This window comes from Opisthorchis viverrini (assembly GCF_000715545.1).
Source record: "Opisthorchis viverrini unplaced genomic scaffold opera_v5_653, whole genome shotgun sequence".
Lineage (NCBI taxonomy): Eukaryota > Metazoa > Platyhelminthes > Trematoda > Opisthorchiida > Opisthorchiidae > Opisthorchis > Opisthorchis viverrini.
Window position 1 is genome coordinate 25517 of NW_008752323.1, and position 24069 is coordinate 49585.

At 41.5% G+C, this 24069-nt stretch overlaps 3 protein-coding genes across 3 annotated transcripts in view; 1 reads left to right on the plus strand and 2 right to left on the minus strand.

Annotated features, from left to right (window-relative positions):
* T265_11934 (hypothetical protein) overlaps positions 1–14694 on the plus strand; it is a gene marked incomplete at both ends in the record, with an annotated part of 38030 nt that extends 23336 nt beyond the window's left edge. Inside the window, 4 exons of the mRNA XM_009178765.1 lie at positions 1234–1370; positions 10728–10926; positions 13756–13901; positions 14503–14694. Coding sequence (XP_009177029.1) covers positions 1234–1370; positions 10728–10926; positions 13756–13901; positions 14503–14694 — 674 coding nt within the window. The remainder of the gene's footprint in view (positions 1–1233; positions 1371–10727; positions 10927–13755; positions 13902–14502) is intronic.
* Positions 380–11859, minus strand: T265_15611 (hypothetical protein; the record flags this gene model as incomplete). The annotated part of the gene is made up of 4 exons (XM_009178766.1): positions 380–430; positions 3202–3245; positions 11545–11626; positions 11797–11859. Coding segments are annotated over 4 exons (240 nt in total), but the record flags the coding sequence as incomplete, so codon positions are not given.
* T265_15612 (hypothetical protein) lies at positions 12096–13132 on the minus strand (the record flags this gene model as incomplete). Its single annotated transcript, XM_009178767.1, has 2 exons — positions 12096–12516; positions 12693–13132. Coding segments are annotated over 2 exons (861 nt in total), but the record flags the coding sequence as incomplete, so codon positions are not given.
* Positions 14695–24069: the final 9375 nt, after the last annotated feature.

Here is a 24069-nt window from a genome sequence, read left to right on the forward strand (position 1 = left end):
GTACAATCCATTTAACATTAATCGCTTTTTCCAGTAAAACTATCCTCCTGTAAACGACTTCCCATTGGCCCATTAGGCCAAAGGAGTTCTCCCAGCAGTCGGACTGACCGACAAGTAGGCAGAGTTATAACAGAGTTATTTACGCCACCGATCAGTTACCCATGACTCAATGATTTGTTTTCCAAATGTTGGCCAATATTTGGAAGTTTGGACCCCTTTGCACCTTAGTCTAACGAGCACTTCCGATGACAAGCATACTTGAGAACAAAAAGTCGAGATATTTAATCAGATTTTTGGTGCTACTGTGTGTTTGTTTTGTTGGTAGATGTGGTAGCAACATTGCCGAGTATGCCAGCTGATAGCTAGCGGAGTCACTTACCCTTACACTCGTAGATTCCTTCGAGAAGTCTTTGTCCATTTTGAAAAGGTTCTACAGAAAGAATGTAATGCAGAACAGGACACAGCCCTCTACCATTAACTGAAGAGGAAAAAGACGATATTACTGCCCATTTGTCGAAATTCCTCAAGCCGGTTCAACACGTTGTCTGAGAGCAATAACTTCAATCTGTTCTGTTTTTCAAGTAGGGACAACACCGTGCATCCTGTAGAGCACGTTCGACATCGGCTGAATTTGTACCCATTTTAGAGGTGATCCTTTGTGAAAGCTTCTAAATCTGTTGGGACACTCGAGGTCAAAAAGTAGCCTGAATATTGTAATCCTGTGGAATAAAGTCAAAGTCATTTTGCAAATATGACGGAACGTTCAGGAGGAAGTCAAAGGGAAGTTGCAAGATGGCACTTTGTACTTTCCTCTACTACGTCTTACAGGTGGTACAACGTTGATTTCTACGAAGATTGCTCCTCATCCACCCTAAATGGTTAGTGAAGGAAATCTATGTTCTCCGGAACTAGATACATGAGCATTCATAAATCTATTCTTCCCGTCCATTCGAGAGTCGAAAAAAGACTACAATTGTCTAATTAAGTTTGTGTAGTGTTACAGTGCATGGGCAATTGGTTTGCCTACCTGAATTAGCGATCCTACATCATAATGAGTCCCGAATAACAGCTGCATGCCGATAGACGAGAGCGTCGGCCTTCAGTGTCTCAGTGTTTTTGTTCCTGATTTGAGTCCCTGAGATCCACCCACATGTAATTGTTGGTAATTCCAAACCTGTGAGTGACATTCCCCATTGCAAATTTAATACATGCCACTATACCATATCCTTATAGCAAACTGCATTCACGAAATTCCCGTGAGCTCTGGAGAGATAAGTTGGCCCAACGGAGAAATACAAGAAACCGAATGTATTTTGAAGCTGCATGCAGATGAAGAGGCACCCATTGATTTGAGGTTCCAGAAAATGCTGGTGAGTCACATTTCTCCATAGAACCATTTATTGGAGATATTAGGACAAATCCTAAAGTCAAAGGTCCTTCGACGTATGAGTAACTACACATGAGGATGGTACGCAAGACTGGAAAACGGCAATTCACTCTTGCCTGTATGTAGCATTGTAAGTTGGCTTCGGTCGGTGAGACAGAGATTCAAGGATACCCGTATATAGTAGTTCGCCGAAGTTGCCCTATATATTGAAGATCAAAACAGTTCCTCTGTGGTCATTTCGGATGGATAATATTTCCGATAACTGTGTGGAATATAGTACGTGAATGACAACCTTTCTCAAAGTTCCAAAAACAGGTATCAAAAGCGACATTAGTTGTGAATAGATAGATATCGCGATTCGCTTTTCCTACATCTTAGCTTAATCTAGAGAAGCATGTTTCAAAGGTCTATGCGATTGTTTTAGTTGCAACTGAATTTTCATCAAGTTAGGTTGAGCATAGTTGGTAATATCTCACCGCTAAAGAAGGAAAGTCTATCGGCAGTCTTCATGACATTTGCCTTGGACTTTCTGAACAAACGGTGGTTCGGTTGGTAGTAAGTCAGAAAGGGATATCCTGTGCCTGGACTTCCTTGGGACTTCCTTGTGAAAAGTTTGATTTTTCCAACAAAAGCTTCTTATTTCGACTGTGAAACTCACAAGGTCACCGAGATCACACTCGTTGTTTACGATGCGGACACGTACTCGCGCTGTAAGCACCCTCATTTCGAACATATTTCAGTGGCTATAGTTCTTTTAAACAAGCTGACTGAGAAAAAAGTTTCAAACTGGTTTTTGTTACTCTTACTTCAAGCACAGTTGTTCTGTATTCCTAAATAGAACAATTGTTAGACGTTGCGAAAAGCAGAATGGAGGTAAACGTGAGTGAAGAAGCAAGGTGGAGTGATCTGGCAAATTGTAGTGAGCATGCGAATAGTCGGGATAATTGAAAGCGACAGGACTCCACGTGAAAGCGACCAAGGGAAGAAGTAGATCCTTTGTCTTTTCCTTAGTGGTGGCACATGTTTAAAAGAGGGGTTTTTGCATTAGGCTTTTGCTGACAGCGAACACTCAAGTGTAGAAGGTGACTGAATGAGTGGAATTATCTTGCCTGTTGGCGGCCTCACAGAGGATATAATTAAACTCGCATCAATAAAACTGCTCTCTGGGTACCTCATGAATTTTGTTTAAAGGAACTGTTTGGCAAAATTAAAAAAGTCTAATACTCCTCCTCCAATTGTTTACAATGACGTTACTTGGCACACACACAATCGACCTCAAATCATCACACAGAAAAAATTTGCTTAGGTGAAGAAGAGATTTTGAACTGCAAAACCTTTGGATCTAGTCCAAAACAAATTCAAAGCAAATGGATACCAAATATCATTGGGTAATTTTATTCTCTCTTTGGGCATGGTTTTGAACAACTAGCGCAAACGAAAGGGGTTTCCACCGACTCCACTCCACGACTGTTTTCCCTTGTAGGCCCCAACCTATGAAGAAAGGCGGTAGAACTCCTTTGACTTCATTGAGAGTGCATGTCTACGGCACAGTCGAGATTGGAATCCGGGAAAAATAGCGTACGCGTTTGGTGCATTATCAGCGCTAAGCAAGTTTACACGCGAATTGCCTAAACACGATGTCTGAAGAGGCAGAGCTCTGAGCATTATCTTTTAGTTGAAGCGGCGGCTGTGATGTAGCTAGTTTGTCTAACGTGCTTCTGTGTGATGATGACAACTTACACATGGCTCCCATCCCGGAATTCAAGCCCGGCCAAGCATATGCATCGCCGTGATAACTCTAAATGTGTACTAACCTGAATAGTCATAGTATTCCAGAAGGACTGTATGTGCAAGCCTACTGTAAATAAAAACTATAAAAAAACCAAAACCACAACTGCATAATGCACTACTCATAAGGTTTCTGGAAATTTGGTCGACAGCCCACGACCGGTTTCGCCCTTCTTTGGGCTCATGAGGTAGGCGCAGTCCCCGAGTTTCCGTCCACTTTATGTTCTACTTGAAGTCAAATTGCACGAAATTAGCAAAATACACACATTTGCAAACTAGTTTCCTTTCTGGAGAGACTCGCCTGGAACCCATCTGAATCTCTCGTTTGTGATGTTTCCAGGCAAGTATACACAAAGGATAAAAATGACTTGGCACTCATCTTTGAATAACTTTTTGGTTGGTGGAACTACATGCTGTCGCATCCACTGAGTGACAGTGACATTTAAATCTCTATGAAAGCTAGGGCTTGCTCAGAGTTAGAACAAACTGCAAGCTACGGTTCATCAACAGGCCTCATTGGTATCATAAAAGCTTCGATCCTTCCTTTAACATTCAGGTGTCTGTTTTGTTTGTGTGCATAACAAGAAAACAAGCTTACGTTGTGAGGTTTGGGAAACTTGGCAACCGCAAATGTTGTCAGGACTCACATTGGGGGATTCCGTTGATTCATTTCGATGCACCGTGATTCAAGACAGTAAAACTGTGTAAGATTGCTTTCCAGATATAGATGCCTCTCATTATTGTGACCTACGTGGGTGGATTGCGTAAATCTGTTGGGCAATGCTTTATTTGAACTATGGAAGTGATTCAAGAATCTTGTGATTTTTTTCACAAAGTAATTATTCAAGCTACATCTGCTCACTTTCTGTTCCAAAACCTTCTCACCTAAACGACAGGTGGGTAATCAAGAGGATGGATGTGCAAATGGCTTCTTACAAGTGTACGATGGAAGCCATGTCGATAGCCCGATTCTTCAGAAAATGTGTGGAAACATTTTTCCCCGGTCAATAAAGTCGGCTGGAGATATGACTATTCATGTCCGTGCGAATCCGATGGTCGCATCTCAACAAGTCGAAGCGAGTTATGAATCATGCAAGTTTACTTTTATGCGGATCGCTCTACACTGGGAAGACTTATAGATAAAATTATTTTATCCGCGCAACTGGCCATTACCATGACGTCAGAGGTACTGTTTCTGTGTTGTACACTGTTGATCGTTTGCTCGCACTGCAGTTTCATGAACTTTTCAAACAAGTAGAAAATTTCAGTTTTATTGAAGTCAATGAAACCCAAAAATAGTTTCTCATGACACAGATTTTGTTCTAACCTGTCAGTGTTTTCAAAAGACTACGAAGGAATTTTACACCTTGGGATAATTAGTGAATACGTCCGAAATGTGAATCAACTATACAGAGTGCATAGACAAAAAAATGCACCTTGGATCGGCAAAGCCGACATACCTGGTCAACACATAACATATGCATAACAGATGCATTCGTACTAAGTACTTTCCGTTTTTATCAAATACCTGTCAGTGTAAGATGAACTAGTTCCCACCAGCACGCACATAGCGGTTCGGCATAGATTATTGAACAGGTTTCAGTGGCTGTAATCTTTAGTCTCTTCAACAGTCTCTGTTCACCAGAGCAAAGCTATAAAACGAAATAATTATGTATTCTCCTAGATAAATAGATAGATAGATATTGGATATATAGACATACATACATACATACATACATACAAACATACATACATACATACATACATACAAACATACATACATACATACATACATACAAACATACATACATACATACATACATACAAACATACATACATACATACATACATACAAACATACATACATACATACATACATACAAAGATAGATAGGTAGTTAGATAGATAGATAGATAGATAGATAGGTAGATAGATAGATAGATAGATAGATTAGATAGATAGATAGATAGATAGATTAGATAGATAGATAGATAGATAGATTAGATAGATAGATAGATAGATAGATTAGATAGATAGATAGATAGATAGATTAGATAGATAGATAGATAGATAGATTAGATAGATAGATAGATAGATAGATTAGATAGATAGATAGATAGATAGATTAGATAGATAGATAGATAGATAGATTAGATAGATAGATAGATAGATAGATTAGATTGATAGATAGATAGATAGATAGATAGATAGAATGATTGATTGATTGATTGATAGATGAATAGATAGACAGTTAACTGAGCAGGAAGATAATCGAGTACTTTTGAGTGGGAATTAATAATTTTGGCCATCTTGTGTTTTTGCTCATTCGAAAGTCACATTCTTACTACGTTGCTCGGAATTTTCACTTTTGGGTCTTCCGTGTGCTGTGGGACACACCTGTCAATAGAAATAAATTAACTCAACTTGATGCGTTCTTGGATTTTGGTAACTAAGATTTAAGTGCGCTGACTTTTTATGAGGTGTCAAAAGCCCTGTGTAGGTCCAGTCATATTTAACTCGTCACCTATCGTTTGACCAATATTCCTCCAATTGATCTTCCAAGGAGTGTTGGTAACCCTACGAAAAATTACCTTATAACTACAACAATCCTTCGGACTCAAACTGTGAAGAGCAATGGGACAAGCCCTTCTCTCAGAAAGATGTAACTAACTCAGATATGGTGCGCACAAAGTTGAATCTGAAATTGTGACCCTTTTTAAGGGAGTAGTTCCTACTTGAAGTGGTTTCTAACCGAAAATAAATACACCTAATCACTGCTTACGATCGACCATGAAGATGATAATTTTTCTCTGTAGAAAAGCAATCGCAGACCGCAAATACTGCTCATTATATTGAGATCTTACCACAATAAATTTTTGACCTTGAAAGATCTGAAAATACTGCGCTTTAAACAAGATAAGGTCAGATGCCATGTTTAAACAAAACAGGGACCAATGTACAAATATATCCTCAACCTTTCGGGCGAACGCTGGTTAGATAAATTGTCTAAAACGTAGTTAAACAAACGGGATAAATTCAGCATGACAACCCAACTGTTTCATTTTAACCAGTGACCATGATTACTGGGTACGTCACAAATCCTTGGGTTGGTTAGAAACCGTGACCTCTGAGCAGGCCGTATAACGTGATAAGACAAGACAACAAATAGCTAGCAAGCAGTCATTAACCCTTATTGGCCAACAGGGGGAACCATTATCTTCCAGTTCAGCAGTTCTGAGAACAAAATTTTGATTGGCGACTTCTCACATGTTTTCTTCTTTCTGCGGAAGGCTGTTCAAAGTTAGTAGGTTTAGAAATACCTAACCAAGTGTATTTCAAGTATATTCAGTCCCTATTGGAAAACCAGAGGCGATCTATAGTGTGTCACTGTTTTAATAAAGCATGTTTGATACTTTGAGGCAGTGGCAACATCATTGTCAATATAACATAATCTGTCGTGTGGAGACAATTGTGATGATCACCAGTGTACCAGGTAATATCCCCTGACTTATTCTTACCTGTGTGTATCCCCCTCTTTGTCCATTCTTCGTGACGTGCGTTGTCTTGTCCACGCGAATCCCGTTAGTCCTTAAACTTACGCACCATCTACTACTCATTCACGTTGTTTTATTTCATATCATGCTTATCAACCGATCGCATACATCGTTCATGCTTCAGTCTGTTAACTAATTGTTGTTTTACTCTCCAAACCAACCGTTTAGCAGTCACAACAACAGGCCTACATCAGTTAAACAGTATTACCATACCTAATTAAACGACAGAATACAGACGTCTTGTTACCTCTTCCTGACAGTACTAGCTATTACAACTACTTTCCTGTTGTAAATACGGATAACTTGTTTCACTCAGGACACTTCCTCCGTTGAACCGTTTCCATCATCGCAACCGTGAAGTCGAAATTTCGCACCCAAGCGAAGAATTTCGCCTGAAATATTATTTTTCCACCTTACCAAACTGTACTAGTTGGCGTTTTCCAGAAAATCTTTCAATGCGCACATATTCTTCTTGAAATTATAGTGGAAAGCTGTCACAGATTTCAAGCACTAAGTGGTGCGTTCGAGTGGCTATCAGTTCCAGGCTTTCAAACGACATGCACGTGGATGATCCAACCGAAAAACAAAAAGTCTGTCATTCTGCGACTGTCCTCATTCTACGTAAGTTAGACGAACTTTAATAGCGGCGCAGTATGTGACTGAACAACTTTTACCATATTTTTAATGTGCCGCGCTGCGTAATGGAGTGGTAACTTTAAACAAGAAATAACATTGTATAAGTGGTTTTTAGCCACGACTAGAGGTGGGTTTTCCTCGGCCTGCGTACACCAAGTTGTGGATGGGATGTAAAACTTTTGCATCCACTCGACGTAGGTGACGTCTGTTTTTGGAAGATTAAAAAAAAGGTGACGGGTTGAAAATATGGTCTTGTCTTGGCAGAGGGTTGCAGCAAATGGGTATCCAGACGTTTGCTAAGATTCCTCCGAGGTTTCATTTTTTCAAATTTTCAAGGACAGCTTATTTCTCGGGACACTGTGTTTATCTATTCGATTAGTGACAGCATTTATAGCCAAGAGCAGCCAGTGGAGTACGCATTTGTGTATTACTGGTCAGATAGGATGCTAAAAAAATTTCAGTATTTGACCAGCACTATCCGCGTGTGGTCAAAACGACGAAGTAATAATGCTGAAATAACTTGAAAGGCTTTTTGAATATGTAAATCGATAGATGGACAGATCACACCTCATAAGTTCTGCTGCCTGAGTCACTTGTTGACGTATGTCAGTCGACCAACTTCTTCAAAGAGCCATTTTCTCACAAATAAGCAAAAAGCAGAGACAATTTATAGAAGACTCAACACGACCTACTTGCATGGTCGGTGTCGCGCATGCATCTAAACTGTTGCCTCAAATACATATTGTCCCAATTCCTGATCTCCAAAGTGGAAAGTCCACACATTGGAGTGTATCCATGCATCAGTCATATGGACTACTTCCACGATCAGATCATCGGAGGGGAATGCAGTGATATCTATAACCACCGAGCAAAAAGTATGTGTAAACGCGGACTTCCCTGTGGTTGGCTGTATGGAATTACGATGAGCTAGCAGCACCACTGGCAAGCTCACTTCTCAGTCACCTCCTTTGGCCGCCAGCCGCTCTTTGATCGTTTGATTATTACGTACGGTTAGGCCATTTGTTTGTGAGTGGTATGGTGCCGTCTTTAGCCGTCTGATACCTAGCTTCTGCAAGCAATTACGAAACTCTTCGCTGTCAAAGGAAGGCCCCTGATCGGTTGGGATCGTTTTTGTCACCCTATAGTTGGTCACGATATGATGCATTATCACTCCGCTGGCTGGCGCCTTAATCCACCGCTACAGATGTTCTGTCATTATTACGATGTTTTAGAACAATCCGTCAAAGAATAAAAATGTTTTGCACTCCAACAAATGGAGTTTTGTGTGCAAATAGTGGTGCTACACGGCTACCTTATGTGTGTATTCTGAGGACGATATGTCTACCAGGAATTGTAGTTCAGATGTGTTTCATACGTTCCATACGTGATTTAAACAGAAAGCTTTCAAAAGAACAGCTGTCTGCTGAACTGCCCGTCTACAAGATTATGGTTCTCCGGCCAATAGTCGGGTTTGGAATTCTGATAGCGTAGTATTTTCTGTTCCCAGGTACTCGGTTCCTTTCATAGTGACCATACATGACCCTTAGTTGGATGGTTAATTGATATTTCATGTTTCCTGATTATCTGAGCGCTTTTACCGTTCGCGCATTAAAAATCGCCAGCTGGTGGTCCTAATCACAGCGCTCTCAAGTTTCAAACCTCATTCCTCACTTTTTTTCACCCCAAAGATAGAGTTAATTTTATGGTACAATTTTGTTTTATTGATCACCAAGCACTAGCAGCTGACTTGTGAAGAAACCTTATTCGACTGACCAGACCTAGCTTAAATAATACCGTTTTGAAGCTGCCCACATTCACTAATTTCAGAATGACATTAAGTCCAAAGTCTTCACTATTCTACCGGTCAGTTGAAAAAATATTGTTTACCGAAAAACCAACATAATTTGGACCGTTTCTCTAGGTGGGTTCATTGGGTTCTGTCTAGGGTATTCAGGTTGAATTCCGGTATTTTTATAAACTTGCTGTTAGCAGCGGCATAAAATGTCTGCTCGCTGTTGCATTTCGCATGGGCCTGTGGTCAGTTCAGCAATGTATTTGACCCACACAGACTGATATATTTCACCATTGTGTTTTGAGCGGCGTTCCTGGAAAGGAGATTCAGACGTTACAAATGGAACAAAGGAAGTCGTTCTCTTACCGGAGGGTACCTTCACATACCTCTCTTATTATTTTCGTTACTCACGTTTTCTAAAAGTTACTGGTAAAGTTTTAAAAAGACTTGGAAAGCTTGGTGCTGACAAGACAAGGTAGCCATGCTAGCAAATCAAGGGATTACAAAGTGTTTTACTCAGCTAGGAATCCTAGAAGAAGCGAAAAGTCGTAAATAAACTAGCCTAACCAGGTAAGGCCGATCCAGTGCTGCTCAGTGGGAGTTCCACTTGGACATGAGCAGGACTGCTTGAAAAACATTTAGGGTGCCCTCAAGATCCAATTTAACATGCATCCTACTTTTTGGGTTCTACTCTTGAAAATTATCTGAAGTTCAAAGTCTGTTTGATGGGCCTTTTAAGCAACAGAAACTACGTCGGACGAGAGGGTGACGTTGAACATGTTCCAGTCACACATTGCCGGCTGTAAAGCAGTCAGGAAATGTATCATCACCTGCTGGATTTTAGAAGGCATCTATGGTCTGCAAATGTATAAAGCAGTTATAATTCCAAATAAGCCTACCACAACCTCGCTGTCCTTATAGGAAATGTTGCCATCGACTCTGGGTGATAGGCTCAGGTATTTAACCTTGACTACCAACTAGAAACACAGCGAGAGTAAAGCTCAGAAGGACAAAATACACTATTTCGGAATCACCAGCGTGCTTCTTGTAACTAGTGCTGGTCATGCAAGGGGGACCTCCTGCATAGGACAACAATTTCAATCGGGCCCTTCCGTCTACTCACATAAGAAGAATCACTGAGTTTACTTGAATGGGATATAGGAAGGTTACAAAAAGCTCTCAGATATGTGATTCATTTTACTGCTAACCAACTGGTTGCCACTTTCCTAAACTATTCGTTTATGTTTCTGCCACGTAGCTTGGCCATCCTAAGAAAATGTGGAAGCTGCAACTGAACTATAGATTTCAACGCAATTTCTTAGCGAGATGGAACTCAACTGTTCACAGTGCGTTTGTTGTGCGACACCACTTGGAGAGCATTCTCTCGAAAAGTGATGAATCGCTCAATGTTGCCACATGAATTGTCCAGATGAGCACTAAACTGATGCAAAATATTGCAGACAGAGGTCACTCCGATGGAGATACAACAAGATTCACGTATTTGTTGTGAGACTACCTGCAATCTGAGTGTATTAAACCCACTTAAATCTCATTATACTTGAACTTTCAGGTGGGAAGAGCTAAGGAAACTTGTGAGGGAAACATGTTAGAAGTGTATAACGGAGAAAGCACGAGTTGCTGTTTGGTGAAAGCCTATTGTGGACACGCACGGGAGTTGGTCTTTCTGTCCTCCGAAAACAAAATGGAGCTGAAATTGTCCAACCTGAAATATCGTTTTGGAGACCAGTTTACTGCAGAGTACGAAGCACGTAAGTTTTGGCGTATTTTTGGATACTTGGTTCATGCACACAGCTGTTTTTTCTAATTCAGTGACAGTAATTTGGTCTCGGTGAATACTACCCAGATCGGTACAGCACCGCACAATTACAATGCCTGGAGGTATCGCCACGTATTTTCGCGACCCATCCCTTCGTAAGCAAAACATTTTCTCTTGCTTTCTCTGGCTCACTTACCCCACACATACATCCTGCGTTGAACATACAACCATAGCACTGCCTACACTGATAAACTCAATTCATTTTATTGGTGGCTTGACTAACCGTTCCTTGGCAAGTATCCAGTGCCTTCATTCTTTCTACTTTCTGCTTCAACATGCTGATTAAACGGTTACACATTGATGTTTTCCCCTCTGCAACTATAAGTCTTAAAAAGAAGTTTGTCGAACACAAGTTCGTCGACCTGTTGTTGTTCTTCTTCTAAAAAGGAACTCTTACGATTCAAAGTCATGGATCTTTGGTGATCTATTATTAGTTTAATGGCTCAGTCGGAAGAATCCTCCGATTCGGTGACCCTTTTTTGTGTATTTTGCCTCCGTTTCTTACCACTATTTACTCAAACAGGCGGAAATTATTAAATCGTATGCTCACCTAGACCAGTGAGTAACAAATCATGTGTGAAACTGAAAAAAAAGGCTAGCGCCTCAATGAACCTTTGCAAAATATATCCAAGCTGGAGGTAAAATAAAATGATAAATAAAAATAACAGAATAAAAATAAAAACAGGAAATAAAATAAATGGTTGACACACAGACAAGAGATAAATGACGTTTCATCCCAGTGGTGCCTTGATAGATCCGGTTCACGGGATAATAGCGGATCAGCTGATATATGTTCACTCACCATCGTCGAATCATTGCTTTTACCCAAAAATGCTGCTGCTGTTTTTCGTTTTCGTTCTGTCATTCATTGTTTGATACAATACTGGGAAAATCGATCATTTTGGGTTAGAATCTTGGAATCCGTACTGGATTTAAGCTACCTGAACTCCTAAGCAAACAGCTCTGGTAGGACCAATCGCAATCTGACTGGAGTATAAATCAGTTATCTGTATGTAGCAACTAAACTTTGGTGTTCATCAGTGAGCAGTACGGCTCTACCACATCCGAGGAGATCAGAGGCGATGGGTAGATCAGAAATTACAGTTTGGTTTTCTTCGCATAATCTACGACAAGTCGTTCGATAAGCGATGCGTTCGGACCAGATCCAGTGCCGCCGCCAAGCGCATTGTAAAACCAAAAGCCTTGAAGTGAATCATACTGGTCTGCAGACTTTTGAAACTTATCAAGTACTAGGTTACGCATCTCGCGACCAACAGTGTAGTAGCCACGTGCATAGTTGTTGGCTGCGTCCTCTTTGCCTGTGATAAATTGTTTTGGGTGAAACAGCTGACGATATGTTCCATTACGAACTTCATCTCTGACCGTCGGTTCCAAGCACGGGGAACAAATGGTCTTCATGAAAGAATAATCCCAAATCCTCATTTGTGATTTTGATCGCCCATCTGGCTTAACTTCAAGTTTAAGCAGAATATCATTTTGGGTTAGAATCTTGGAATCCGTACTGGATTTAAGCTACCTGAACTCCTAAGCAAACAGCTCTGGTAGGACCAATCGCAATCTGACTGGAGCATAAATCAGTTATCTGTATGTAGCAACTAAACTTTGGTGTTCATCAGTGAGCAGTACGGCTCTACCACATCCGAGGAGATCAGAGGCGATGGGTAGATCAGAAATTACAGTTTGGTTTTCTTCGCATAATCTACGACAAGTCGTTCGATAAGCGATGCGTTCGGACCAGATCCAGTGCCGCCGCCAAGCGCATTGTAAAACCAAAAGCCTTGAAGTGAATCATACTGGTCTGCAGACTTTTGAAACTTATCAAGTACTAGGTTACGCATCTCGCGACCAACAGTGTAGTAGCCACGTGCATAGTTGTTGGCTGCGTCCTCTTTGCCTGTGATAAATTGTTTTGGGTGAAACAGCTGACGATATGTTCCATTACGAACTTCATCTCTGACCGTCGGTTCCAAGCACGGGGAACAAATGGTCTTCATGAAAGAATAATCCCAAATCCTCATTTGTGATTTTGATCGCCCATCTGGCGTAACTTCATGTTTCAAGCAGAATAATTCCCAGCATGCATTTCCAAGTTGCAAGTTAGCTTGTCCAATTTGCAGGCTAATAATTTCGTGCACTTTTAGTTCTTATTCATTATTTCTTGCTCTAATCCGACCCGTTTGGAATTTTCATGCAAACCGCTTGACCTCTTCTCCTATCCAAGATGTTCAACGTTTGGAAAATATTGCCTGTTCTCCACAAGCACGCAAGTAAGGCGTGGAGCCTGTCCTTTATCCACTTGGAAAAAGAGTGCCACTTAGGATGAATATGCAAAATTCTCAAATTCGAATAGGATAAATATGAACTAATTTTTGAGGGGCATCATACTTATTTGGTACGGAGAGGACGGTTAAATTGCTATTACCACACTAGCTACTGGCTTCCAAATGATACTAAGACCGGGTGACTCTTTCTTAGTAAATGGTGGATAATGAATAAATAGGTAATGAATTAGTAGTAAGTAACACGGTTCTTAGGTGTCTTGAGTGTTTAGTCAGCCAGTTAGAAGAGACAGCAGTAAACCAAGCAGTAAAATCAAAATATGATTGTGAACGACAATTAGAAGTCAAGCTGTTCTATCAGTGCTTCAAAGTCTTGTTCTCACCTGCTATTCTATTTTACTAATATTTGAGGTAGACAGCTCACTACTTGGTGGTGATTCCGTTTGTTTTCTTTTTTCTAGCTGAGTGTCAGTTTACTGAAACGGAGGCATCAGGCTCATTTGTGGGCCCACCAGCAGGTTTCGAGCACACGCCTTATTTGAGATGTCTATGGAAGATCATACCAACTGAGGGCCAGTCGGTGTCCTTACACATTTCCAACATTCAAGTAAGCTTTCTCCTATGTCTAGTTGGAAAGATATCATGCGGTGTTCAGGGCACAGTGCAGTACAGTACAGATGATAACTCTAGAAGGATTTTGTAATCCAAAAATGTACTTCTGACGGCAAAAAGCAGTAGATTTCAAGACGCGTCACAAGAGTCCCTTGTTATTATAAGAATGCGTGCATCGGCGAAGTTCTCCTGGTACGATGTATATCGTGTTACGGCAAGTCGATTCAGAAATTGTCACTGGTGCTAGGCGCAACCGTTCACCCCAAATGATGGACGCTGATGGTTGCTTGTCCGCGAGCAAGTCTTCTGTAAGCAGTTAACTAATTTTGTTTACATTTTCAGGAACTGTATTGTGTACTTGCTCAATTAGGACAAAATCACTACTAGTTTTTTGCTACCGGATATTTAGAAACCTAGTTGAGGCGTCACTTGAATGTTGTGGCGCTAAAATTAAACGCGGTCAAAAATATGAATGTCTTGTAAGATAAAAACGTAGTGATGAGCTTCTTGACTTCTCACTGTCACCCTCAGTACATAAATGGTTATGTAAGGACAAATTATTCACCCTTGTTTTTATGACTTTTGTATCCATACAGATTGGCTGTAACCAGGGGGTTGTGAAGGTGTACGAGGGAACGTCCGGTCAATTGAATGAAGTTGGCAGTTACTGTGGTACGCCGCTGGATCAAACGATTAGATCAAGTGGCATGGGACTTACCGTATACTTGAGCACCAGTGTGTCAGCTCCTGCGAACATCTTTCAAGGCACATACACGATTGGTAAGTAGTAGAATATACATGAATTGTCAGAGGTGGGACCCTGCAAAATGACAACAATCAGTGAGCCACTCCAAACACTTACTGAAAGGAAGCCTTTTTTATAACCCAGGAAATTCAGGTGCAGTTTCAATAAGATTGAACACTCATATTTCCACTGCTCCAAACAGTATCTACTACATCTAATTAGTACGATTTCATGGTCACGGGAAAAAACTCACGTTCATTAAATATATTCCTCTGTACAACTCAGTATCACAAGAATAAACTTTTTCATAACCAATTTTGTATAGTTGAAAGTGGCAATGGCTCTTGAAATCTTCAGTTTTGTACGCGCAGTTGTGCACCAATTCTCTTCTTCTGCGCTTGAAAACCATTCGATTTAAGATAACATTTATCGTATGCAGCCCAATTGTGTTCCGAGTTATGTCTGGCACTATAAACAAAAATTCATCCCGTCTTGTTCTTTGTATGGTATGCTACAAATTGCCGCCAGCAACTGGTTGACAGGCGTCGTAATTCCGGTTGGTGTATTCAACCCTATGTATTCACACACGAACGCTAGAGGGTCTCCAAAACCTGGTGTTCCAAGTAGCCTGTGAAGAAAACCTTGTCGATCTGGAATATGCAGACGACATCGTTCTCATGTTCGAAGAGGAGGAAAAGGCGCAAGTATTCTTGGATGAACTGACCAAAGTCATCCCGTCCTTTGGTATGCACTTTGCATCTACAAAGTGTAAGGTCATGCTTGTGGACGTACAGTCACTGACGTACAGGCCACTTACGATCCAGGGAGAGGTACTCGAAGTTGTGGAGCGCTGTACGTATATTGGAAGTTGCATTAGTTCTGGTTGTAGTGTGACAGATGAGGTGAATGCACGAATCTGCAAGGCTCGGGCCGTGTTTGCTAATTTGAGACACCAGTGGCGTCAGAACGGTTTATCCCTGAATCTCAAGGGACGTGTGCATCAAGCTACAGTACGGGCTGTTTTGTTGTATGGCTGTGAGACTTGACCTATTCGAGCAGCGGAACTGAGACGTTTTAAATGTTCGACAGAACCATACCTCGTGTGGATTGGTTTCAGCGAATCCGTGATGGGCAGTTAGAAAGCGTGTTTTCGGTTGTGTAACGGGTACTTCCATTGAAAAACGTGTCAAGCACCAGAAGCTGAGTTGGTTGGGACATGTGTTACGTATGCCGAACCATCGTTTGCCGAAGAGAGTACTGTTTTCCATGCCCAATTCGGAGTGGTGTAAACAGAGAGGTGGCCAACCCTTGACTTGGCAGAGGAGTGTGAAGTGTGTGAAATTTACAAAATACGCCATGGTAGTACGACATAGTACGTCATGTCATAAGGTGTTTTTTTTTAGACTGATGTTTAAGGTAGATTACCTAACCACAGCCATGCCTCAAAAACGGAATGCACTGGTCAGTCGTAAGTAACTGGCCGCAAAAATAATCCCGTTCACATCGTAACCACTCCCTAATGCGCGCCGCCTATTGTAACCAGTCTTCTTCACTCAATTTGTGTTCTCGAGATAGATCAGCGTTTGAGAAACGAATTTACTGACCGGAAGGTCCATAGTTCGAACTCAGCCTCAGCAACTCGACTGCCCCTGTCTGGGCTTGGGGGCAGTATCAAAGCCCCCGCGCTTTTTCGGATGTGTTAAGCCCTGAAAGGATGTTACCGATGAATGAATGATCTATTTGGCTAATTCACAAACGTTTGCGTTGAATTACGCATTAGTTGAACACGTATGAACTTACGCGAAGCGTCTCAAAATAATTTTCTCACCGTAAATAAGACAACTGTTTACAAGAAGCAAGCTGATCTTGGACACTGACGAATGAATCTTATACACTCACGATATGACTGGCTTATTTCCACTGTTTCACTGCAATTATTCCTATTTATGGTAGAAATTGGTGTCATCACTTCGCATCGAGTTATTTTTGCCATGAAAAAAGTAACGAAGGCTCCCACCTAGTAAACGAAACAAATAAGAATGGCCCATTATGACCCACGACACCTTAGAAGGTGGGATACCATAGCAGATGGCACAAACATGATATTGACAATTTTAAACTGGTTCCAACAAAATTTGGCCCCACTCATTGTCTGTCCATATGGTTTGGTTCAAACTGGTGACATCATAGATTTAGTGGTGACTGCCTTCAAAACATATGACTGTCCATGAAGAGGTGAACCATTAAACTATATTACGGCATGGATCATGGATCTCTCTCTGTCCATAAATTATGTCAGTGTGGAAGATTGATAGATTCATCTATCCCAGGAAAGCAACGACTAGCTGAACTCCGACAGTCTGGTGCAAATGGTGTTTTCAATACAGGCACCTGCAAAAACTGTTGTTAAGACAGCAATGAAAACTCATCTTGGATGTGCGCACGAGAAATATCCTGATATCTTATCCCATTACTCAGGTTTCTCAGCAGAACGCACCGGTGTTTGATGAACCGAATTCGCATATCTACAAGATTTAAACCAATTAGGCATGTGATTCACGGAGTGAGATTCTTTTTATCTTTTCATCAGTAATGTAGAGGATTTCCTTCTACATATGTTGGTCCTTGAAACCAGTGACAGCCGCAGTCGTTGGTTCAAAACAACTTACCCGTTGGACATGCATGAATGCGTTGTAATTCTGATGGACCGAGGAACAGTTCATCTTTTGCCGACGGAACCAATCATGTTGTATGTTTTGTATTTTGAATGAAGTCATATTCTTTCGAATGTTGTTCACAAAATTACACGGTTCGTGATATCGTTAATTTTTTATAATGGTTGTTAATGCAAACAAACCAAATGTCGCACCCATTGATTGTCAAGCATTATTTTCTATACGTTCAAGGCCCCTGAAGGATTGAATAAACGGTTATGACAAAGTGGAATTCATCCAGTCCTGCTGAGTGTAACCCTGTTGGTTCATCAAAGCACCATCGGATTTGTTCTCCCCTTGCTTGCACTTAGTTTCCGGCGTCCGATATTTGGTCTTGATTGCACCAGAGATTCCGCGCTTGTACTCCGCTTTCAATAATCCGCAATCCCAGCTAATTTATATCCTATCGTTAAAGGGCGTTGAATCCTGCAAAGCCGTATATATATGTGGATATATATAGATATATATTGCTGTTTAGTTAACCAGCTAAATACATCCCTTGTACTTCATATGCGACTTTTGTTCGTTTACATTCCATTTTATCTTCAAAAACTACCAGATTGATTCTTCAGCTATTTAAAAGCACACCTAAAGTCCTTGTATGATTAACGCATCTGCGGGAAACAATAAACTTATAAGGTCTTCAGAAACTCCCAGCCACAGTTAACTCGCTACTCTAGTGAGACGTTTGGGCGTCGAATTCCCAGTTGCATCCAGGCAAGAAAAGCCTACGTCAGGTTTTCAGAATCGACATGTTCTGTAGAATCTGTAACGGGAAGTTCGATCAGTTGTTCGTAATTAAAAGACCACAAGTGGTCTTGTACTGATGACCACATTATACATAGTCTAGTTTTATGGGAACTACTGGCAATTTCCGGCACAACCATTCCGGTTAGTTGGCACTAAAAAGAAATAACACTGGATATGTAAATGTCAGCTATTGAAACGCAACATCAGTGTCTTGGTCGCAATGACTAGTTAACACCCCTATCAGGATTGCTCAATTTGTTAGCGGATTATTTGCTCAAATACTAATAGACCATCTATAACTGGTCATCAATCACGCACTCAGGTGTAATAAACTGAGGTTATTTATTGCCCTTCGTGAGAAGAGCTCTAATGCAACCGGAGAAGACGAGAGTTAGAGACGCTCAGCTTGAGTATGATGGCCAAACGAGCTTCTGTGGTGGAAACCAGGGTCAACCGGAGAGTTTGATGCATATTATGCATTTCTGCTGAATCACTCATAGTGTTCGATGTGCTCGCCGTAATATGGTACCAAGGTAACTCCGAGAACATCTCTGTCTCTTGAGATACACCGTCTTTATGGACTTGAGACTACCCATGTTGACGTCCTTCATCAAGCGTGACCTAAATGCTGTTCGAGAGCGCCGAGCAATTGTGACAGACATAAGTATAATCTCGCACGGATGTGGAGTGACTGTGAAGTCAGAAGAAGTGGTTCACTATTCGACAAGTTAAAGCTACTGAGCCCTCGTGAGTTGGAAAGTCGACCCTCGACGTGCACACCACAGTTTATAACTATGGTATCAGGACTAACTGTACATTTTGGTCTTTTCAGCAAGATTCAGTATAGACAATCGGGAGAATATGTCAGCAAATTTTGTGACAACGAATCGGTAACTTTTTAGCGCTTTCAACGCCCCAGGTATGAAAACATGATGCCGTTCAACCAGTAATGCTCCCAAAAATGTCGCGGGCAACAAATACTCGAGATTAGCACTACTCATAAGTTTGCTGAAAATTCGTCGACAGCCCACGACCGTTTCGCCCTTTCTTGGACCTCATCAGGTCGCCGCAGTCCCCAAATTTCTGTCAACCTTATGTTCTACTTGAAACCAAATTGCTCGAAATTAGCGAAATACACTCATTTGCAAATAAGTTTGGTTCTTCGAGAAAATCACCCGGAACCCATCTGAGTCTCCCGTGTGTGATGTTTCTCAAGCCCCAAGAAGGACGAAACCGGTCGTGGGCTGTCGACGAATTTTCATCAGCCTTATGAGTAGTGTACTACAAATACTCGAAATGATTAAATTGGTTTCATTACTCCTTGTCGGTATTCCGCAAGTCATATGGTACCGAAAGAAACAAAGAAAATGCACACAACTTCGGGAATGCTTAGGTCAATGGGTACATGCATTTTTATACTCGTGTGGAGTAAGTTTGTTTGCCCAAACATAGCAGGTCTCTATGAATTGCAACACAGTTTTATGCTGCAAAGGATAGGCGTAAAATATGATATCCTTTCCCTGATAGGATGAATGATCGTCCGTATCTGAGAGACTAAGCTGAGTACCTGTCCATAAAGTAGTCTTCAATTTTCACCAGCTGGAAAAAAATGTGGGGACGTTTTACAGTATAACGTTTAGGCAAGTAGTGTATTTAACCAAAACAAAACAGCAACGCCATACCCAACCCGTTCGCATCATACAAGAATCCTCTAGTCACCATGCCTGTCAATCGTAACTTGGGCTTTTCTGGCCAGGTGCGACCATGGAATTTGATTTTCTTCTCATCTGTATACGAAACCGTGCGTTTTTCAAACTTCTCTGGAAGACCTTACAAAGAAGCCGCATGAGATCTGACGATTACTTCTTAAACTTCAGGTACTCTATCATGCTACCGACACGTTTTGGCACGGGCACGGAACGTAGCTGGGTAACTGCACTTCTTTCTTTGTCCCACACAACGATTACAGCAGAGCGGGTCCCTGATCAAAATAATATCGTGGTCTCAAGCAAATTGGCATTGAAAAACACTGAACAGGAACGGCAATGTTGAACGACTAGCGTTCATTAGTCCTTATTCTCGGAAACGTATGGTAAAAATCGGTAGATGTATTGCAGGCCAATGTTTAATTTTGACACAAAAGCTCCGTCAAACCAAGTGACTAGGTTACGAGAGTTCGGACGGAAGGAGAACCAATCAGCTGAGTCAAGCTAACTTGGTGTTAGGTGTCGGCCAAGGGATTTTGTGTGTTAGGATGGGCGACCAAGTGTTTAGTTGATGGGGGATGCGACATGGAATGGTGCCCGAATCGGCTCACATGATAACTCCCCTGAAGGTCGTTTGAACTTTTCGTCCGTCTGTGTGGATAAGCTGGTGCTACGATGGTTGTGTAAGAAAGAGGGATTCTATGAACTGAAATTGTGTTGGGATTTCCCCCTTCACCTGTATTTGCTAGTAATTCTAATAATTCGACAACCACACAGTCACGTGCCAACTCGGCTTATTTAAGGCCGCTTTCCATATTCTCACCACTTCCACGGTCTCGATTCTTTTTGCGCTTGGTCATTTCCACTGCCTATGCTATCAGCCGGTATGGTGTGAATCTCAGTCACCATATTAAGATTTCCACATTACACATTCTATATCCTATCCATTCTATATCCTATGTCCATCACTGAGTCTTTGAGCAATGTTTCCTATGTCCATCACTGAGTCTTTGAGCAACGTTTGGTCTGTTTATCCTCCTTTTGTGCTCACCAATTCAGGTGTGCCATTTCCGGCAGTTTGTCCTATGTAAACCTTAGTGCAATCGTTTCAATAAGGTCCCTAAGTCCCTAATCCTCCAAATGGGGGTCTTCTGGTTGCACCAAAACTGAGTGTAGCGTTTTCTCATTCTGGAAAGCTAATTGAATGTTGGCTAATTTTAGCAGTCTTCGAATATCCCCCGTGTTCCTTCTTTATGTAGAATGACAGCTGCGTCAATTCATTCCATGCAAGGTCTAGATACCGGTGCAAATATTCTTTCTAACTGTCGCCTAATTAGAACCACCAGATAGCCTATTTCTTGGCAATCTCGATTTGAGCTGGTGTTCGGTCGCTCACTTCTGTGCGCAGAGCCCTGATTCAACTAAACATCGACCAGACAAAACTAGCGTACACGGACTACTAGTGTGCTGTTGAGTAGTTTAAGACGGTTCCTGTTTTCGTTGGTTCCTGGTGGGTACTCAATTCTCCACCATTCTTATGTGTTATGCAGTCCAGGAAACGTAACTTGTACGAGGTGGACTCTGTCTTCATGCTAAATTGGACGTAAAGATTCACACTACTGGAAAAGTCGTGAAAGCTGTTCACGTCATCACGTTTGATTACAATAAGGGTATCGTCAATTGAACTCTAAAAACTTTCGGTGGACGATGATATCCGGCCAAGACCATTTGTTTGAGAACATCCATATAAATATTGGCTAAAACTGGGGATTTTAAAGTTTCCACTATAATATCTTGTTCTCTTTAGTAGACAGTTGTTTCAAAAGCAAACTGATCGAGATTCAGACACACTTATGTCCTCAACTATTTCATCTACCGAGAGCCGTGTCCGTTCCTTAAATGTCGTACCTGCCAGGAACAACCGCCCAGTTACCTCCAAATCATCCGCCTTAGGGACGTTTGTGTACAATGAGATTACGTCAAAACCCACGAGGACTTCGTCCATTTCCAAAGGAAGCCCTGCGGTCTAATGGACAGTGTTGTACGAATTCCTAATGATTTCCCCATGAGTGGTTTTAGCACACCAGCCAAGTATCTGGCTAGCTCATTTGGTGACAAGCCTATACCACGCGATATTGGCCTTACTGGGAAGTCTACCTTGTGGATTTTTGGAATTCCGTAGAGACATGGTTGAATCATACTTTTTGGTTACAACCCGTGCCACTTGCCTTGTCCTCTAGATAGTTTATTATGGATCTTAACTATCTACCGACTTCAACCTTGCTCTTATTTATTATTGAAGCATTAGTACAGCTGGAGATTTGTTGATCGGGTCCGTCGGTGAGGTGTTATCTGACCGTTCGTAGATAGTTGCCTTTGTTCATTACTACTGTGGCTTTACTTTTGTCAGCCTCGTGATGACGATACTGTCTACCCATCTCAGTGTACTCAACGCTGCCCGCTCTGATGGTGCAATATTCGGATTTTTGGACCGTGACCAACTATACCCTTAGCTTCCCAGCTTTCCCCGAAGGAAGCTTTGGAAACACCGATTCGACTCTGGGAATTATTTCCTCCACTCCTATTAATTTTTTGCTCACAGGGACGTTTTCGTCTTTTTCCAACAGGCAACCTTCGTCTTTACTCACAGGTCTATCTGACAAGTTAACTACACCACAAGAATTGGTGCGCGGTTTCGTTACCTCTGTGACCTATGTAGAGCCCTGGCTTATGTATCTGTCTGTCCTTGCACTGCCGGCCTTGCCTAAGCTTCACGTCTATGGCTTGGTGTTGAGCATCTGGAAGTCGGTGGGTGAGATTGCGGTCTGAATATCGTGACTGAGTCAAATGACGTGACGGCGTATATTGACTAATCGCCGACTGGTTATATAAATCCTTTGTTTGCGGGATTACTTGGCAACAGACGTTTCCGGTGGCTTTAAGCATCTCCTGTTGAATACGCGATGGCTCTCCTATTTTCTTCCGATCCCGCCAATCGAACTTATCAGGTTGGCATTTTTCGAACATGAATTCCGTAGTCACGTTCAATCAGTATGTTAGTCAGTCTTCGTTGCCTTTGCAACCAGTTGTCGTTTTTACATCGCCCTTCAAAAGTGCCGTGCACAGGCATGAATCGTATGCATGCAACGCTCACTCAAACTGCCGTGTGACCCGGTAAAACCTTGTAGTCCATTTGGAGCTGTTGCCTCAATTGCTTGACTTATTGGGGCTGCATTCTCGCCATTTACCATCGTTCGAAATAACACACATTCTAAACGTTCTGGCCTTCCAAAGCTTTCCTTGTAGAACTCTGATACATTTTCAGAATATAATATTAATTGAAAGTAGTCGCTAGTAAATGACGGGTCTCCAACCAGATATAAAATCCTATTGAGGAAGGAACAATAGTGAGACCTTACCAACACATAGGAAAAGGTATCAGACCAGAGTGAACACCTGCAGCCCTTCAGAATTGTTGAGCCTCATCACGTATAGAGCCGGCAAATAATCAGAGGTCCTCTACCAGCTCATCGGAAACATTTTCCGAATTCTTAAATATCAGTTGCTGGTACTTATTGAAATTTTAAACAAAACTAACAATACCAGACAAGAACAACACACTAATCCTTTTACACCAGTTGACCTCTTTGACCAAATTTTTGGTCGAGCTTATTTATCTACTTTGTGCATACGTTGCAGTTTGGGTGGAATTCAGTTAAATTTTCCATCAAAAGAAAAACTGACCTACCATCGAGGATCTATCGCGACAGGACCCTTTATTAACCTCGATGATGTCGCTAACCCAGCTACCGCGTTACTCCCCAGTAAGGTCACTCCACAACAGTTATGACAAAACCAGTTGCATAAATCAATAGGCAGAAATAAATTTTTTGAAAGCCTTCAATACAGCTGTGTAAGGATTCCGGTTCCTTGACGTATATTTAGACAGTTATAGAATTTCCTATTTGTAGATAACGGACGATGGCGAACGAGGACCCCGGAAATGTTAAAGTTCCACTCAACCGTGCCTTATTTGGCAACAAGTGCGTTCTCATTAGTCGAGTTGCAGTCGCGTTCGAACATCTTGGCAAAATCTCTCAAACGCTTCCGTTGAAAAAGCCTAAAGTTCACCTAGAAATCCCAGTTTTAGCAAGCAGTAAGCTTGCATTCAGGCTGCAGAAGAATTGTTTCAGGTTAAAAGCAGTTTGGATGTGGAAATCTTACTACAATTGGTATTTAATCAAAATT